This window comes from Jaculus jaculus, chromosome 13, assembly GCF_020740685.1.
Source record: "Jaculus jaculus isolate mJacJac1 chromosome 13, mJacJac1.mat.Y.cur, whole genome shotgun sequence".
In the NCBI taxonomy this organism is placed as follows: domain Eukaryota; kingdom Metazoa; phylum Chordata; class Mammalia; order Rodentia; family Dipodidae; genus Jaculus; species Jaculus jaculus.
Window position 1 is genome coordinate 6,267,483 of NC_059114.1, and position 12,048 is coordinate 6,279,530.

The following is a 12,048-nucleotide window of genomic DNA, read 5'->3' on the forward strand; positions in this document are numbered from 1 at the left end:
CCTCCCTACTGCATGAGCTAACACTTACCATAATTCTCTTCTTACTCATCTCTGTAAGTGCTCCTCTCTCTCTCTCTCTCTCTCTGGAGAGCCCTGGCTGTACACCTTACTACTAGAAGCATTTGTTGGCCATTTTACCCTGTTGCTAAGTAGAATTCCACAGTGTGCCAATGCCATAATTCATCTTCATACTGATGGGCTTTAAGCTTTTAAAAATCAGTTCCGGTGAGAAGGAAAATACTTAGTAGCAGAGGCCAGTAAGTTAACAAGGAGACATAAAGGGAAGAGAAAGGAAGGGAGGAGGGTACTTAATAGGTTGGTATTGTATATATGTAAGTACAATGATTGAGATGGGGAGGTAATATGATGGAGAATGGAATTTTAAAGGGGAAAGTGCGGTGGAGGGGGAGGTATTACCATGGGATATTTTTATAATTATGGAAAATGTTAATAAAAATTGTGAAGATAAAAAAAATTAAAAATTAAAAAAAAATCAATTCCGAATGAAGTGGCCATAGAGATGCCCGTGACATCTTTGCAGAGAGAGGCTTTCAGATGCGCAGGTGACGAGAATCGGTGAGCTCTGGGTGGGGATGAGATACCTGACAGAAGTCAGTTTCGGGGAGGAAGGTGGATTTCAGCGCGCAGCTCCAGGTCACAGTCCTTCACGGCGGGAAGGCACGGCACACGACTGCTCTGTCTCGAGGAGCAGGAGTTCCAAATGGCGCTAACTGGGCGTTTGTCATTTCTTTCTGTGCCTTGCCCAAGAAACCTCCTTTTTTAATTTTAATTTTTTTTTTTCCAAGGTGGGGTCTCACTCTAGCCCAGGCTAACCTGGAACTCACTATGTAGTCTCACAGTGGCCTCAAACTCACGGCGATCCTCCTACCTCTGCCTCCTGTTGCTGGGATTGAAGGTGTGCTCCATCATGCCCAGAGAGAAACCTTCCATGAAGATATTATATACACATACATATATATTTTAGCCCTTACATTTTGTTCTATGATCATTCTTAGTTTAAGTCTTTTTAAATTCAGAGGTAACAGTCTCTTATTTTTTTTCCCCAGCCAATTTGGAAATCAATTTTTCTAGCATCATTTGTTAAAAAAGACTTGAGTTAAATTGACCATATGGATGCAGTTATGTTTTTAAACTATATTTTGTTCCAATGACTTACTCTTATGCCATTATCATGCTGTATAGGGCACCGTGGCTGCGTTGTGAACCTTGAAATTGGATGTGCTAAGTCAGGCTGTGGAAATTTGCTCTTCCTCAGGGAATTTTGGATACTTAATTTTGTTCTTTGCCTTTCCATATATTTAAAAATACTTTTATATATTTATTTACTTATTTGAGAGAGAGAGAGAGAGAGAGAGAGAGAGAGAGAGAGAGAGATTGAGAGAGGCAGAGAGAGGGAGAGAGAATGGGTGCTGGGGCCTCCATCTGCTGCAAGTGAACTCCTGATGCATGTGCCACTTTGTTCATCTGGCTTTATGTGGGTGCTGGGGAACTGAACCCAGATTGTTAGGCTTTACAGGAAAGCACCTTAACTGCTGGGACATCTCTCCAGCTCCCCCCCACAAAAAAGTTCTTTTAGACTCTTTCATCTGTAACACTTTTTTGTCTTTTTATCATCTTATCTCAGAGCCATATTTAATTCCTGTATATAAGTTACCATAAATATTATTTGCAGTGCATTTCCTGCACAGAATTAGAAAGTCTTTAAGGGAGAAATACCATCTGTTCTTACTACTGCATCTGCTGTAGGGGCTCTTAGTAGGTCTTCATAAAATATTTTGTGGAATCAGGCAATGTTAGTAGAAAATTTTAACAGTTATTCCCAGGGTTTCAATCTTTGACAAGACTGAAGACAAGTATTGTTTTCAGGTCAGATTTCAAAAATTATCTTAGGAATACTTAGTGCTGCTTTCCAAAACTCTCAGCGCACTGGTATTTTTAAAACAATTTGGTATTTTGGTGGCAAACTGGGATGGTTTGCTTCCTCCATGTGTAGACAGTGAAAAGTTAATCAGTGTGCAGGAAGTCTGCAGCGGCACAAATGAAGCGAAAAGCCTTCCACATTAATTAAGGGACAGATCTTGGGCCACTTTTTTTTTTTTTTTTTTAAGGTAGAGTCTCACTCTAGCCCAGGCTGACCTGGAATTCACTCTGTAGTCTCAGGGTGGCCTCGAACTCACAGCGCTCCTCCTACCTCTGCCTCCTGAGTGCTGGGATTAAAGGCGTGCGCCACCACGCCGGCCTTCAGCTCACCATTTTTATTCTTTGAAGTGACAGCAGTGATGGGGTGAACTTACTGGGAGAACCATCTCCTTGTTTTGTCCGTTTTTTTTTAGATTTTTTAAAAATTATTTATTTATTTGAGAGCGACAGACACAGAGAGAAAGACAGATAGAGGGAGAGAGAGAGAATGGGTGCGCCAGGGCTTCCAGCCTCTCCAAACGAACTCCAGACGCGTGCGCCCCCTTGTGCATCTGGCTAACGTGGGACCTGGGGAACGGAACCTTGAACCGGGGTCCTTAGGCTTCACAGGCAAGCGCTTAACCGCTAAGCCATCTCTCCAGCCCTGTCCATTAGATTTTGCTGTTAACATGAGTGACATGATGTTCGCTCTTTGTGTCATCTAAGGCTGATGAAGGTAATTGCTTTCAGCCTGGAACACAGCGATCTAAGATTTTTCCAAAGGGGAAAAATACCTGTTTTCTTTTTTTTTTTTTCTTCTTGCTGTTCCATCTTAACAGCTCTGTTTAAAAACAGCTGGTGTAGAGCAGGGCATGGTGGGTCCTGCCTGTAACCTGAGCCTTGGAGAGGTTGGAGGAAAGAGGATCAGGAATTCAGTGTGGCCTGGGTTACCTCAGACGTTGGAAGCTAGCCTGGACTACCTGAGAGCTTGTCATAAAACACTAAGCACAGGGCTGGAAAGATGGCTAAGTGGTTAAGGCATTTGCCTGCAGAGCCTAACAACAGGATTTGATTCCCCAGGATCCATGTAAAGCCAGATGCACAAAGTGGTGTTTGCAGTGCCTAGAAACCCTGGTGTGCCAATTCTTTCTTCCTTCCTTTCTTTCTTTCTTTCTTTCTTTCTTTCTTTCTTTCTTTCTTTCTTTCTTTCTTTCCTTCCTTCCTTCCTTCCTTCTTTCTTTCTTTCTCTCTCTCTCTCTCTCTGTCTCTTTCTCTGCTTGCAAATAAATAAGGAAGTATAGACAGGGCTTTCAAGACATTTGGGACTCTATGAAAAGATCAAATCTTAGCATTTTGGGAAATAATAATAATATAATTTTGGTCTAAAGGACGTATTTTTCTAAATTTTATTTACTTATTTGAGAGAGAGAGAGAGAGCGAGAGAGAGAGAGAGAGAAAGAATGGGCACACCAGGGCCTCCAGCTGCTACAGACTAACTCCAGACACATGTACTGCCTTGTGCATCTGGGTTACATGGGTGCTGAGTAATCAAACTGGGTCCTTAGGCTTTGCAGGCAAGATGCCTTAACTGCTCAGCTATCTGTTCAGCTCATAACAAGTACTTTTTAAAAAACAGAATCATAGAGGAACATTTTCAAAATTAGGCACAAAGATGCCAATACAGACGCAGGAGGTATTTAGAACACCAACGTGACAAAATCGGAAAGAACCTCCCCCATCACATTATCATTGAGCTACTGACTATACAGACCGAAGAAAACATGCTGCAAACATCAAGAGAGAAGCATGAAATCACCCTATACAGATAAGCCAGCAGAGTAACAGCAGAGGTCTCGACAGACACTTTGCAAGGCAGGAGGGGCTGGAATGCTGCCTTCTAGGTTCAGAAAAGCAGCCGCCAGCCCAGACCGCTATGGTCAGCAGAGCTGTCTGTCATCGTTGGAGAAGAAAGAACATTCTACCACATATGTTTCATACATATATACACACATACATACATGCACCCACGCACACGTACACCGGCCTGGGTTCTATTCCCAGTACAACAACAACAAAAAGGGCCAGCATTCTGAAGCGTAAATATGGAGCGCTCCTCTCCTCTGCTCCCCTGTGAGGTGGTGGCAGTGTCTCGGTGAGATATATCAGTAAATATATCATATATACCATATATATCATATATATACCTGGTATATCAGTAAATTCAGTCCTCGCCTCACAGAGCCTGGCTTGCCTGTTTCGTGCAGTGACTTGGATTCTCATCTTCAGGTCCCAGTGAACCCAGGGCGTCCACATTGACCGTTTAGGGAGGAGAAGTTCCCCAAACTGGGCAGGGGGGATGGAAGGAGCAGTCCTAAGACCCCCATGCCAACGCTAACCAGGCTCTCGACAGTTGCTTACTTTTCTCACGGGACACGGGGACCTCCACCCACTCTCTACGTGTCACACTTCCCGTGACCGCGGCAGCTCCCCTCCGCGGAGATGTTTCTTCAGCTTTCCCGTCGTTTCGACTTTCTGGAGTTTCATATTCCCCGGCTCCCTCTACCCTCAGCCTGGATTGGCTTGTTCTGTCTGCTTTGATCACAGATGTCAGACTCGTGAGACCTTCCAGGTTTACAAAGGGCGGGAGACCCAGAATTCAGAAAATTAACTAGAGAGTAATGGTATTTCACCAGAGGCACGGTGGGCATCTCTGGGCCTCCTAGTGTGAGCTGGCTTCCACACTCACGGTGCCTGTGTCTTTGGAGCAGATCAGAGCAAAAGTGGCTCTTGGGGCCAGTTCTGAAGGTTGAGTCAGGAGCGCCAGGGACGTGTGTGTGTGTGTGTGTGTGGTGGGTGTGGGACTCCAGGCCTATTGTATGACTTGTTCAAGGCACATCTCCGTGTATTGAAGGCAAACACAAACAAATTCCTTGTGGGTGGGTAACCTGTTCTGGTCCCGGGTGCTTTCTGGAGTGTTAGGTAGTGAGGGAGGAGAGAAGGTGCCAGAAGGGCCACCTAAGTCCTTTTGTCTTCAGGAGTCCAGCCCTGCTTCTATGGGCATCCTGTGTGGGACCTCCACAGAATGGGGCACACACCCTGCGTCCTCCGCACCTCGCTCCTCTTTGGCTTGTCGCTCACTGTAGTGACCTGGGCTCCACACGATGGTGACGGTGACCAGCCGGCTGCTTTCTGTTCCTTTCCAAAAAGGGGGAGGGGTCGCGAACAGAGAAGGAACTCACCGGTGCCAAAGCCGCGTTTGTGAAACCACTCGTGTGCTGGGCTCGTGTCCTTGGCCCCTTGAATTCCTCCTCTCTTGCTTTTTGCATTTTTTTCTTCTTCTCTCTTTCTTCAAAGCAGGGGATGAAGATGCCCTGTGGGGCAAAAATTTCCATTTACTGCCCACCCTGAATTTTTTTTTTTCATTCTTTTCCTTCAGGTTTCTTGCTATTTAAAGATTTTTGTTTGAATGAAATTAACGAAGCTGTACCTCAGGTGAAGTTTTATGAAGAGGTAAGAAGAAACTCTTTCCTTGGTGCTTTGGGAAGTAGTCAATATCTTGAAGGAGAAGTGAGCTGAGGTTTCCTGGCCATTCTGGAAGAGCCGACTGGGGCCTTGGTGGGGTCGGAGCTCTCAGACATACAGTCTCTCTTCTTGACTAGGCATGAACTGAAAAGTGAGGTGGGAATGACCTGAAGAGGTATAGTTCAGAACTGTCTAGAATGCTCATTGAAGACTCCGCCTGCTGGGGCGTCGAACAAATGAGAAGAGGACCCTGGTTGGTCCACCGAGGACTTACAGCTGCCCTTCAGAATAGAGAGACAGCTCTTGATTTAGGGGTACGCTGGGCAGAAAGTTGCTCTGGGAAACAGAAAGGCCAGGAGAAGATTCGAGGCCTTGATTAAGAAGGTCACAGGGGACTAGAGGACTCCTGTCCTCCCGTATCTCTCAAGACACTTGATAATCTCTGCAGTTGAGGATGGGGGTGGGCAGAGTGCTGAAATCCTGACTGGGGCAGAGATGACCGCAGGGTGTGTGAGGAGACAGACCTCTGCTCAGACTCCACAGAGCATCACCTTGGAGGAAGGTGGGTCCTATGAAAAAGGCAGCCCAGGCCATTACAGGATATGGAAGATCCTCACCACTTGCTTAGCAGAGTACAGAGGGCGTTGTCTATCTTTTGCTTTGTTTTGTTTTCCTTAGCTGTAAGATAACAATGCATGAAGACTTAAAAAAAAAAAAAAGAAAAAAAAGTTTGTGTATTTATAAGAGAGAGAGAGAGGAAGAAAGAGAGAGAGTGAGAAAGAATGGTTCTCCAGGGTCTCCGGCTGCCGCAGATGATCTCCAGACATGCACCACTTTGTGCATCTGGTTTCATGTGAGGACTGTGGAATCGAACCCAGGCTGTTAGGCTTTGCACGCAAAGGCCATTAACCACTGAGCCACCTCTTCAGCCCAGCTTTTGACATATATGAAGGCAACTGCATGTAAGGGACAGTACAAAAGTGCTCCTGTGCTGAGACGGCGGGTCGTAGCTCTCACAAGCAAGGGGTAGAGGCAGACCCAGAGAAGACAGACCCTGGGGTAATTCACTAGAACTTTAAGATAACTATGAATAGAATAAGGCTGGCGCTGGCTCATGCCCCTAATCCTGGCACTCTGAAGGTGGAGGAGGGGTGATCCCGAGTTCGAGGCCAGCCTGGCCTACACAGTGAGTGTGGTGGTTTGATTCAGGTGTCTCCCACAAACTTACGTGTTCCAAATGCTAGGCTCCCAGCTGATAGAGATTTGGGAATTAACGCCTCCTGGAGTCAGTATATTGTTGGGGGCAGGTTTATGGGTGTTGTAGCCAGCTTCCCTTTGCCAGTGTTTGGCACACTCTCCTGTTGCTGTTGTCCACCTTATGTTAGCCAGGGGGTGATGTCCACCCTCTGCTCATGTCGTCATTTTCCCCTGCCATCATGGAGCTCCCCCCACCCCCAGCCTGTAAGCCAAAATAAACCCTTTTTCCCAAAAGCTTCTCTTGGTCGAGTGTTTTCTTCTTTTTAAAAAAATTTGTTTGTTTTTATTTATTTATTTGAGAGCAACAGAGAGAGAGAGAGAGAGGGAGAGAGAGAGAAAGGCAGATAGATAGAGAGAATGGGTGCGCCAGGGCCTCCAGCCACTACAAATGAACTCCAGACGCGTGCGCCCCCTTGTGCATTTGGCTAACATGAGTCCTGGGGAATCGAGCCTCAAACCAGGGTCCTTAGGCTTCACAGGCAAGCACTTAACCGCTAAGCCATCTCTCCAGTCCCTGGTTGAGTGTTTTCTGGCAGCTATGCGAACCTGACTGTGAGAGTGAGTGAATAATACGTTCAGAAAGTAGAGGAAACGATGGGCAAAATAGTTGGAAGAAGAGATAACTTCAGGAATTCAAACTTACTGTGAAGAATCAGCTAGGCATTCGAGAATGGGCAGCTGGACCAGTATCTGAAGTCAGTAGTTCAGGGTCAGGTGTGGGAGCAGAAGGGAGGAAATGCAGGATGAGGAAACGCGGAGGCAGGTGGGTGAGAAAACACACGGAGGCAGAGAGAAGTGAGAATAGAAACACCGTAAGAGGACCCAAGACACGGGGCACGTCTAAGACAGCCCCACGTGCAGCTCACACCTATAATCCCAGTCCTTGGGAGGCTGAGGCAGGAGGATGTCAAGTTCCAGGCCAGCATGGGCTGTATAGAGAGAGCTTATCTATATGTAAATAAAGAGTTAAGTAAATCAGACTTATATTTGCATGTCCATTCCAGGCTGTGAGAACTTAGGACAAGGAGAAAACCTCAGGAGTACTGGCTGGGTGAGGAGGGCACATTCCTTTTAATGAAGCAACAATTTGACCGGGACATCGTAAGGAGTGATGCCCCCCCCCCACCCATTTTGGTATTTTAAAACAGGGTCTCATATATCCCAGGCTGGCCTAAAACTTGGTATGTAACTGAAGATGGCCTAGAACTTCTGATCTTCTTGCTCCCAATTCCTGAGTGCTGGGGGTTCCTGGTGTATGCCACCACACCCTGTTTAAAAAAATTTTATTTATTTGACAGAGAAAGAGGGGAAGAGAGAGAGAGAGAGAGAAAGAAAGAGAGAGAGAGAGAATGGGTGTGCCAGGGCTTCCAGCCACTGCAAACAAACTCCAGGTGCGTGCATCCTCTTGTGTAACTAGCTAACGTGGGTCCTGGGGAATCAACCCTGGGTCCTTTGACTTTGCAGGCAAATGCCTTAATTTCTAAGCCATCCCTCCAGCCTCCCCCTTTAAATTTTTTTTTTTAAAATTTATTTCACATCCTGTTTTATGCAGTTCTGGGGACACATGGTTTTGAGCACTTTGGGCAAACATTCTACCAACTGAGCTACATCCTAGCCCGAATGAGGATTTTTGAAAGAGATGAGCTGGCCATCCTTAAAAATTATGTAAGGAAATATCTGCCAACCTAGAGTTCTGCTTCAAACCAGAATTTCCTTGAAAAAGGAAACATGTAAGCTGGGCGTGGTGGCACACGCCTTTAATCCCAGCATTTGGGAGGCAGAGGTAGGAGGATCGCTGTGAGTTTGAGGCCACCCTGAGACTCCATAGTGAATTCCAGGTCAGCCTGGGCTAGAGCGAGACCCTACCTCAGAAAACAAACAAACAAACAAACAAAAAATGAAACATGTTCTGATCAAGCAAATTGGAGGAGATCTCTCAGACTGGAACACGCGTGACCAAGTGTGTAAGGGAGACCCTTTGGTCAGAAAGGCAGTGAAGGCAGGGGCCGTGCAGCCCACCAGTACAGAGTCTCTAGACCACAGGGAGTACGGAAGACCAAACACCTGACAGTCTCACAAAAGCCAGAGAGGATTCCGGAAGATGAAGGGCTCGAGGCTGTGGGCGGCTGTGTTGGAGGCGCGCAAGGGTTGCACCGCACCGCGCTCGGCCTCCGGGGCAACGTCCACAGAGGACAGAAAACCGCACCGTGGCTCTGTACACCGCACCGAGGTCGGGAGTGGGTGACAGATCCACCCAAAGACCCGGCTTGGCAGCTGTGAAGCTCATTATGCCAAGCGTACGTGGACTAAATCCTCCAAGGAGCAGGACTGCGCTGGCCGGGATGGGCGAAAGAACCAAATCTAAGACGTGCTGCGACACCAGACCACAGTAATGTCAACAAACCACAGGGTCGCAGAGCTTTGGGATGAAGAGAGAGGGCTCTTCCAAGGAAACCCAGGCGGCCTCATGATGTTCAATCTTTATGCTATAAACAGTATAACATCAAAGTGCGTAAGCAAAAGCAGGCGAGCAGGAAACCAGGCCCATCTGTAGCCCTGATGAGAGAGATTAACACACACCCCACAAAAACTTATAGGACAGGGGGGAAAAAAAGGGTTAGTTAGTATGTAGGAGATCTTAATAGAGTAATGGATAAACTTGGCTCACTCGAGATATATATAAATTTTAAAATCTTTGTTTATTTTTATTTATTTGAGAGCGATAGAGAGAGAGAAAAAGAGGCAGAGAGCAAGAGAGAGAGAATGGGCGCGCCAGGGCCTCCAGCCACTGCAAACGAACTCCAGATGCATGCGCTACCTTGTGCATCTGGCTAACGTGGGTCCTGGGGAACCGAGCCTCGAACCGGGGTCCTTAGGCTTCACAGGCAAGCGCTTAACCGCTAAGCCATCTCTCCAGCCCGAGATATATATTTGAAAGCAGAGCCCGCATTCTCTGAAGCAGGCAGTGTAGCTGGAGGGATGCTGCCCCCCACCCCCACCCCCAGGAGGCATCTTCAGAGGCGAGGCCATGATAGAAGGCAAGTCCAACGCGGATTCTTTGGTGCCTGGGAATGAACACACCTCTAAATAATTATGTGTGAACGGAGAAATGAAGACCGAAATTATGCTATCTTTAAGAAACGACATGCTACTGTTAGTGTCACGAGCTATTTTTTCCTGAAAGCATCTCCTGCCTTCCTTCCCTCTCCCCCTTCTGAGACAGGCTGTCACCCTGGAGCTCCTGCCTCAGCCTCCAAAGTGCTGAGGTGACAAGTGTGTGCCAGGCCTGGCTGCCCCGGAGGATCGTAAACGATCCAAAGAACGTGCAGCATCATTAGACTGGATGTTAGTAGATCCAGTGATCTAGTGCAGATCTCTGTCTCTCTCTTTCACACTCACACACATTTTTAAAAAATAATTTAAAATTTAAAAAAAATTTTTTTTGTTTATTTTATTTATTTATTTGAGAGCAACAGACAGAGAGAGAAAGAGGCAGATAGAGAGAGAGAGAGAGAGAGAATGGGCGTGCTAGGGCCTCCAGCCACTGCAAACGGACTCCAGATGCGTGCGCCCCCTTGTGCATCTGGCTAACGTGGGTCCTGGGGGATAGAGCCTCGAACCAGGGTCCTTAGGCTTCACAGGCAAGCGCTTAACCGCTAAGCCATCGCTCCAGCCCAATTTAAAATTTTTATTTATTTATTTATGAGAGAGAAAGAGAGCGGGTGCACCAGGGCCTCCAGCCACTGCAAACTCCAGGCATATACGCCACTTTGTGCATCCGGCTTATGTGGGTCCTGGGGAATTGAACCTGGGTCCTTTGGCTTTGCAGGCCAGCACCTTAACTGCCAAACCATCTCACAAGCATTTGATTTTTTGTTTTCAGACAGAGTCTTACTATGTTACCCTGGCTGGCCTGGAACTTTCTATGTGGGCCAGGCTTCCTTGAATATATGGTAGGATTAAGGGACAGATTTTAGAACTGAAGAGAAATTCCTTTTTTCTTTTTCTCCTGGGTTTTGGACATACATGTGAAACACATTTTTCTACATTTTAAAACCAATGTGGGCTGGAGAGATGGCTTAGGGGTTAAGGCATTTGCCTGCAAAGCCTAAGGACCCAGGTTCGATTCCCCAGTGCTCATATAAGCCAGATGCACAAGGTGATGATTGTATCTGGAGTTCATTTGCAGTGGCTGGAGGTCCTGGTGTGCCCATTCTCTCTCTCTCTCTCTCAAATAAATAAAATTAAAGTCCAAAAATCAATGTATTTTAGGAAGAGTGATTAAATGATAATGTTCATGTGGCATTATGTAGAAAAAGTAAACCAAGTTATAAAATATGTGGTTCAGCATAAAGTGACATTATTATTTTAAAAAATTTATTTATTTTGTGTGTGCATGGGAGGGAGGCAGGTATAGAGGGGCAGAATGAACGCACCAGGGCCTCTAGCCACTGCAAACGAACTCCAGACACATCATGTGCTGTCTTGGGCATCTGGCTTTACGTGGGTACTGGGGAATTGAACCCGGGTCATTAGGCTTTGCAGGCAATTGCCTTAACTGCTGAGCCATCGCCCCAGCCCTGTTGTTTTTTATCTGAATCATAAACTGGGCATTTTATTTGGGCAGGTATCAGAGCTTGATATGTCAAAAGATTTCTTTAAGCTTCAACTTCTCCAGTCTCAGCATGCGTAACAGTGTACGGTCACCTTGTCCCACACAGAGCCCTCTCCTCTAGCGAGAACTCCTCCTGGCGTGGGATAGCTGGGCCATCTACCTGGAGTTACTTTATTTCAGTTTTTGGTGTTTTTTTTTTTTTTTTTTCTTTGAGGTAGGGTCTCGCTATAGTCCAGGCTGACCTGGAATTCTCTATGTAGTCTCAGTGTGTCCTTGAACTCACAACAATCCTCCTACCTCTGCCTCCCTAGTGCTTGGATTAAAGGGAGTTATTTTTTGAGCATCTGCCAACGTGGCAGAGGAGACTGCTGCCCACGTGTTTCTGCTTGAGCTTTACCCCCTGGCATTGCTTTGTTAGATTACTCCCCAGTGCTCCTCTCCTCTCCTGGGCCTGGTTTGGCATGCAGCAGGGCCAGCTTGGCACACAGAGAGACTGGCTTGGCACATTGTGGGGTTCTCTTGACACACAGTGGGGCTGGCCTGGCATAGAGTGGGGCTGACTTAACACAGTGGTCCTGGCTTGGCACAAAGGTGATGCCCTGGGAGGATGTTCCTGGGCTCCTGTGCCCTTCACTGTTCTTTGGAGATAGCGCCCGCCTCGGGCCTCAGGTGACGTTCGCAAATCAGTTCAGCCTTCAGAGACTGACGCTTGCTCTGGAGCTCTCCTCTCACCC

General features: G+C 46.8%; 1 protein-coding gene across 3 annotated transcripts in view; it reads left to right on the forward strand.

The window, feature by feature from the left end:
- Grk3 (G protein-coupled receptor kinase 3) overlaps positions 1-12,048 on the forward strand; it is a 133,423-nt gene that overhangs the window by 48,345 nt on the left and 73,030 nt on the right. For 2 of the 3 annotated variants that reach the window (XM_045132678.1, XM_045132679.1), the window contains exon 3: positions 5,357-5,430. The exons of the other annotated variant lie outside the window; for it this stretch is intronic. In XM_045132678.1, the coding sequence (XP_044988613.1) occupies positions 5,357-5,430 (74 nt within the window). The remainder of the gene's footprint in view (positions 1-5,356; positions 5,431-12,048) is intronic. 3 annotated transcript variants of the gene reach the window in all.